Source organism: Austrofundulus limnaeus, unplaced genomic scaffold (genome assembly GCF_001266775.1).
Source record: "Austrofundulus limnaeus strain Quisiro unplaced genomic scaffold, Austrofundulus_limnaeus-1.0 Scaffold371, whole genome shotgun sequence".
Classification (NCBI taxonomy): Eukaryota; Metazoa; Chordata; class Actinopteri; order Cyprinodontiformes; family Rivulidae; genus Austrofundulus; species Austrofundulus limnaeus.
Genome location: NW_013952773.1, coordinates 372,996 through 380,677, shown reverse-complemented (window position 1 = coordinate 380,677; position 7,682 = coordinate 372,996). Strand labels below are relative to the sequence as shown.

The following is a 7,682-nucleotide window of genomic DNA, read 5'->3' as shown; positions in this document are numbered from 1 at the left end:
GAGCCAGCCCCGCCCCGGCAACTGTCCAAGCCCCGAGCCCACCCACAGCCCAGGACATCACCCGGCGGCCCGCCCTTCTTCAGGACCCCCTCCCCAAATGGCAGTCGGGGAACGGGATGGGAATAAAGACCCTGACACACACACACACACACCCCCAGATGTACTGTTGGTGCGTGTTGTTCTATAGAGCAATTATAAAAAGGAAAGAAGAAGAGGCAGAGGCCAGCGTGGTGCCAGTTTCCCCTCCACCACTACTCTAACCCAAAACCCTAAGTGTCTAAATGCAAACCTTGGGGGATGGGCACAGGCACAGGAGGCGAGAGTGGTGCCATCCGGCCACCTATAGCTATGAGTGCCCACCTTAAGTTCCTATATGTGAATGTCTTGAAAATGTTATGAGTGAATGTCTAAGATGTACAATAAAATTTGGGGCCCAGGTGGTTATGGCAAATAGAAATGTAATAGTGTTGCTCTTATAACACAATTGTGCCCCAAAAAACTGTGGGTGAAGTTGAAAGTGAAGACAATGGAGGTGTGTGGTGAGGGATGGGGAGAATAAGCTGAAGGAGCAAAATGCTCCCACAGGGAGTCAGCTCCCCCGCTGGCCCCAGTAAGCCCTCCCGTTCCCCTAAACCCACCCAGGAAGAGCAGCCCAACTACCTCTCCCTCCAGGCAGACCGCCAAGCCCACGGAACCCCAGACCATGGACTGACGGAGCCCCGAAGGCCACCAGAAACCGGGACCAACACCCCAAACCCCCAGATCCACTTCAGTGTAATACTCAACTCATCGCGGCTCTTGCACCTTCGGCATGACAGTATTTGAACTACAAGATCACTGCGAGGGGGGAAAAATGGCGGACTATGAAACTGAGTTGGCTGGAAATACATTCCATAAATGGCAGTTCTGAAGAAAAAATTGTGACGAAACAAACAATAAAACAAAATAAGTAACAGAAGATTTTGAACTAACTGAAAATTTTGACCAAAAAAATAATATAAAATATCTTTGCAGTAACTGGACAGAATAAATTAAACTTTTCTACACTCCTAGACACTATAATTGCACAAAAAATAGTTTATAAACACAAAAAAGTGCATTTAGTATGAAATGTCTCCTTTAATTGGTAACTCTAAACGTTTACCTGCAGTAAATGATATTCAGGTTTTGGAAAGAATTTTTATGATGGATTGAAAGTAGTCGAGCCATCTAAGTGTTTCAAACTGCACTCAAACATTTTTTTAGTCGTTAAAACAAATATTTCAAGCATTTTTTTACTTAGTGTTGTTTTGCTTTATTTTGTTACAGAAGACAGTTGTTTGCTTTAGCACAATTTGTCTTTATCAAAAATCCCCTGTGCTGCTGTGTTTTGCAAGCACTGAGGCTATTAGTGCACAAGATAAAATCTATTCCTTTGATAATTTAAGAGAGCTGTGCTGCTTCCTGCTGTTGATATTTAATTGTGATTGTTCTGTGTTCTGTAGCTGACCCAGAAGGAGTCTTTAGTGACGCTACTGGACAACCGAACGTGGGCCAAACAGGGCATCGCTGAGGAGTTTGATTATATTGGAAGTGCTCAAGCCTGGAAACACCCAGAAGTCAACGTCTTCGTCACGCTGGTCCTCTTCATTGTCATGAAGGTAGTAGCTGAATTCCTTACTGAAGATTTATTTTACACCAAGTTTTATTTGTTTGTTTTTCTTGTTGAAGTGATCTAGTAACACCTAATCTTTCATTACTTGTTTATTTTTGGTCATGTACAGTATTACTTTTTTCTGTTCCTCCAGTTTCCTTCTGTTTTCCAGAAGCATATGAAAAGAGACATATGCTTTTAAATCCTTTTCACATTTAAATCGTTCAGTTATCGTCTACATAAAGTGGAACTGATTGGTGGGCCTGATGAATAGAGCTTCATTAGAGCTAAACAACAAAGAAATCTGAAGCTCCTATGTTTAATAGTTTTTGAGCAATAACCCTTTTTGTATGTCCAGACACCCCTTTTTCAGATAAATTGGGGGGTGAGGGGGTACTGATGGTGGGCCTGATGGATAGAGCTTCATCAGAGCTAAACAACAAAAGAAATCTGAAACTCCTATGTTGAACAGTTTCTGAGTTATAAGCATTTTTGCATTTCCAGACACCACCTTTTCAGATAAATTGGGGGTCTGGGAGGGGGGCACTGATTGGTGGGCCTGATGGATAGAGCTAAACAACAAAAAAAAATCTGAATCTCGTATGTTGAACAGTTTCTGAGTTATAAGCGTTTTTGCATGTCCTGTCACCCCCTCTTTGAAAGGAGCCCCCTCCTCAAATATGGGGTCTATCGTAAAACCTTTAGCTGGTGCAGTGTAGGTCGGACTCATCTGCAACCCTGCCAAATTTCATATTGATTGGTGCAGTCATTTTTGTGCTACAGTTGACCAAAAATCACTGAAAAAAAATAAACAGTATGAAAACAATATGACTCCCGCTTACGCTTCGCATGCGGGGGTCATAATAAAATGTCTCTTTTGAGGGAGGTCTGCTGAGGTCAGGGTCAAAGACAGGTTGAACGGTTCATTCCACCTCGAGGTGACCACTACACCCATAAGATCAGCAGATTCTGAAATACTCAGACAAGCCCGTTTGGCACAAACAACCATGCCATGTTCAAAGTAACTTAAATCACCTTTCTTCCCCATTCTGATGCTTGGTTAGAACTGCAGCAGATCATCTTGGCCATGTCTACGTGCTTGAGTTACTGCCATGTGATTGGCTGATTGTACATTTGTGTTAATGAGCAGTTAGACAGGTGTACCTAATAAAGTGTCCAGTGAGGTTAAATCTGTTGAATTTTAGTAGCTTTGTTCAAGCAAGAGACATTTTGGACAAAAGTTGTGTATTTTTTGTAACAATCCTTAACTTTGTGTAGAAGTATTGGAAAAAGCCACTGAAGCTGGACTTCAAACAAACTTAGCACATACTGCTGCAGAAAGAAATGATTGTCTTTCACCAGTCTTCCTCGTGTTCTTCTCACTGTCTCAGTTTTAAAGAGAAATCAAACAAAGTTGAGTTCAGTTCCTGTCAGCCCATCTGTGAAAGTGTTGCTGTCTGTATTCTGAATACGCTGAATTTTTCACTTGTTGCTGCGAGAGGAAATGTAAATGATACAACAAAGTGTTTATGCTCCTTTTTTCCCTTTTCATGTAATGCCAAAGTGTGTGAAAGTGTTCATCTGTGCTCTGAAATTCATCCTGTAAGAAAATTGCACAACAAGATCTCTGCAAAAGAGCGAGTGGGTGCAGAAGAAGACTGTAAAGTGGGGTTCTGTGTTCCTGAGTTTTCAGTGTAGTTTATTGACACGAGGATGCTGACAAGGTTTCACTTCTAGTTTCCTGATTTCCAGATGCTGCTAATTTAAAACATGCAAAGCTACTCTCAAAAGTGTTTTGGGCAAGTAAAGTGGCACATACTGTAGTACACAATCAATCTTTTATGCCCAAATAAAGGAGCTGAGAGCAAAATGAAGGTGAAGCTTGTAACTCTTTCAGAGTCACAGGTATCTTGGTGGTCTCAATATTCTCCTCACTCAGTTTGTGATGACAACCTGCCATCGATACATTTACACACGTTGAATATTGCTGCAATATTTATGATGGATTTAACAGAACTCCTGGCGGGTGTTGGCCTTGAAGATCCTTTTGTACCCACGACCTGACCTGTACTTTTCAATAATCTTTTCTCTGGGTTGAATTAGTACAGTCACTTTGAAGGCGGTGAATATTTAACAGTCACATATTTTACATTACATGTTTTTGTTTAATTGGGATCACCCTGTAGAAATTTGTTTTTGACTTTGTAATCAAGTATGGTTTCATATTTTTTTTGCCAAAAGGCCAATTTGTATTGACTTATGATAGCAATAACATAATAAAACATCTGAATGGATGAATACTTTTTATAGACACTAGCAGTCTTTTTTTGATCAGGATTATAGAGATTTTGGTCTATGACTGAACTAGTTTAATAGCTTTTTGACCATTCTTTACTTTTTATTCTGTTATACACTTCCACAAGATTTACAAGTACCATTATTAACAATTGGGCCCCAGTGACCAATGATTTTTGTTCTTGGAACAAAAATAAGGAAGCTATATATAAACTACCGAATTATAAACTCAAGTCTCCTTTTTGTCTTGGAGTGTAGCTGTGAATAGATTGATATTTGTTGCAGACTTTTCGGCAATCTGGAAAAACATTTGACTTGCGTGGCAAAAACAAGAAATGAACAAAATGGCTATTAGCATCCTTAGATACATTTTCCCTTCTTGTTTGTCATTTAGGGTCTCAGATAGTAGTGAGGTACAATCTGGACAAGTTGCCAGTCCATGAAAAGACCTCATTAAGATAATTTTGTCATGAATCACGTCAAGCCATCACCCATTAAATACTTCATTCCTCTCACCTGGGTCTTAGTAATCAATGTCATGACACTCACCTGCTCCGCTCAGTATTTAAGCTCCTCTCACTCACTGCTTCAGCGCCAGATCTGTGAACGACTTATGTCAAGTAATAATCCAGCATTCATGTCACGCCTTGTCTCCCCGGTTTCGACCCTGTTTCTATTCCTYGGATTATTGTTTCTCGCCTCAGCCCCCATTGGTACCTTCTGGACATCGGATTACCTGGTAACGAACCCTGCTCTCGTTTTTGAATCACAGCCTCTTGTCTCTGCCCTCTTGTATTCTGCTCAGCCATCGGACCCACGGACATCGACCCACGCAAACCTTTCCCGACCAAGAGTTAAGKCTTCTGTTTCTAACAAARCTCCGTTTTTTGACCTCAAGTGTATGACCCGTTTCTGTGACCTGGATTACCCTCTACCCTCCAAGCATCGTTGGGTTTGTTTACGTAAACACGGAAGCGGATTCAGATCCCGGAAGCGACACACTCTCAGAAGGTTAGTGAGTCTTTTCAAAATAAGAGTCGCCCCTACGACCTGGCCTGCTGTTAACCTTATTTTCCTGTGTGTAGATCTCCTGCTTCCRGTGAAGTTCAGATCCCGAGCCAGCATCTCCTTTTTAAATAAACAATTTAAAACTTCGCCTGTGTTGAGCTTTTCAGTGAGACTCAGTACTCCATTCATTACATCAGATCTGGCCAGACAGAGTCTCACGCCAACACAGCAAGTTTTTGACAGAAGCGAAGATATTGTTTTGTTTGGTATCAAACAATTACTCACGTCTGCTTACAGAAACCACAGTTCCCAGGCTCCACCTGCTGGACAATCCGGGACATCACACTCAGAAACCATGGCYTCAAAGGAACCAAGACTAACGCCACCAGAGGTTTTTAATGGTGATCCTGCTCAGTGCAGACCCTTCCTGGTTCAATGTGAAATACAATTTGAATTGCAACCCACTGCTTTCCCTACAGAACGTTCTAAAGTTGCTTATGTTATTTCACTGTTATCTGGTAAAGCTAAGATTTGGGGAACTTCTGAATGGGCAAGAGACTCCTTGATTTGTCATAGATTTAAAGACTTTGCATCAGAATTAACCCGGGTCTTTAATCCTGTACTTCCCCAGAGAGAGGCCACCAGGGGCCTCTTAAAATTAAGACAAGGCAGCAGAAGGGTAACGGAATTAATTATTGATTTTCATACCCTGGCAACTGACAGCAGGTGGAATGACGAGGCGCTCCAGGACATTTTTTGGCAAGCTCTGAATGATGACATTAAGGATGAACTAGCCACTCGAGAACCACCCAGTTCACTCAGAGAACTGGNCCTACGACCTGGCCTGCTGTTAACCTTATTTTCCTGTGTGTAGATCTCCTGCTTCCAGTGAAGTTCAGATCCCGAGCCAGCATCTCCTTTTTAAATAAACAATTTAAAACTTCGCCTGTGTTGAGCTTTTCAGTGAGACTCAGTACTCCATTCATTACATATTTAGCCAACAGTTGACCTACTTAATTGTCACAACATTTAGAATGTTCATTTAATCAGCATCACAAATACAAATTTCACTCTATATATTTTTTATTAATCATTAAACAGAATTGAGTTTAATAAAACTAACAAATAACACTCTTAATGTGTCAAAATTATATAATAGAATTAAGTTTGGAGGCTGGATCATACACGCAGTGAAACATGCTGCTCAGAGGACTGAATACAAAAATACGAGACTGATTTCTAATGCGTGATGAGGTTTTTGTCTGAATGTACGTAAGCACTAAAGTAAATGATGGGATAGTAATATTCGAATGGCTAAACTGAGTCATTGTGGTTGTTTTTCAACTTTAAAATACAAAATTTCTTCCTCACCTTTTTGGCTCATCCTGTATCCTACACGAAAGATGATAGCAGTTTGTATCATGCTCTTTGAAGGGATGATTGTTTTTTTCCTGTGTTTTTACATGCAGGTCTTCATATGTTTTCCATGTGAACAAAATATCTCAAGAACCACTGGCTGGATTTTAATGAAAACTTCAGTAAATAATTTCTGCAAATATTATCGTCTGGACTCGGTCCATTTCAAGATATCCACCTCAGCAAACTGACCTTGGTTTGCCAGGTTGCTTTGTTTCATTGTGTTTAAAGCATGTTGAGTATCTTGGTTGGCTTACACTGTACCATCTGTTTACCATTTAGTTAAGTCATTCACAGCACATATATGTGACATATTGCAATATTGCATGAGATCATGGATGTCATTTTCAAAATCTGAAAGCTACATTTAAAAAAATGTGTTATCAGAAGATGGTTTTGACTTGACAGATGGCAGAAAATAGGCATTTGTTTGCAGAATGCTAGACCTATTTATAAAGTGAATTTGACAGAAGAAACTTGTTTTTTTGTCTATTTATGGGGACCTAAGCCTATAAAGGGAAATGCCATTGGTGGGTTAGGTTTAGGGTCAAGGTGTGAATTGAGTTAAGATTAGATTTAGAGTCAGGTATGTACCAGTGAGGTTAGGTTTAGGATAAGGGGTCAGAGTTAGGCTGTAAAAATGAAAGGAAGTCAATGCAAAGTCTCCATAAAGATAGGTGAACTAGATCTTGCATGAGGGAGTATCAGGTTATCCTTAGTTTGTCCTTTAGAAAATTTTTCTTATAGATTTCAGGATCATTCCCCTCTGAGCAATGACGTTCAGCTTATGCAGATGTATTTTTTATACTAAAAAGAGATGCAGCAGTTTCTGTAGGTGACATATTGATATAAAAACAGTATTCACACACATACAGGCACACACAGACCCACACGCACACCCTTAGGTAACTTTAATTGCCCACCTGTACAGATCTCATTGAGCAGTTCTCAGTATCTATTTGTGTGCACGCACTGACACATGTCCTCACTCTGCATTCAAAGGGAGCCAGTAATGGCTCTGTCTAATTACAGCCTTTGGTTTTCCTGGACTCGGCCTGGTGATTTTCAAAGGCGAGCTTGCTCTGTCCCACTTCTTCTCAGTAATGAATGCTTCTTTTATTCAATTTGGCAGTCATTTTGTCTTGGCTTTTTTTATTTTTTGTCATGCAAAAACTTCAGAAGTCATCTTGTTCAGTTCAACCTTTTTAAAGGAAACATCCACAAGCTGGGATCAGTGTTAAAGGTCATGTCAGTCGGCCACGCATGAAGCTCTGATAATATGTGTACCACATCTTAATGTTATTTATAAGGTGTGTTATGTGTGTGTGTG

General features: G+C 40.5%; 1 protein-coding gene across 2 annotated transcripts in view; it reads left to right on the top strand.

The window, feature by feature from the left end:
• Window positions 1-7,682, top strand: part of clcn2b (chloride channel, voltage-sensitive 2b) — a 274,822-nt gene that overhangs the window by 148,155 nt on the left and 118,985 nt on the right. For both annotated transcript variants that reach the window (XM_014023466.1, XM_014023465.1), the window contains exon 12: window positions 1,485-1,640. In XM_014023466.1, the coding sequence (XP_013878920.1) occupies window positions 1,485-1,640 (156 nt within the window). The remainder of the gene's footprint in view (window positions 1-1,484; window positions 1,641-7,682) is intronic.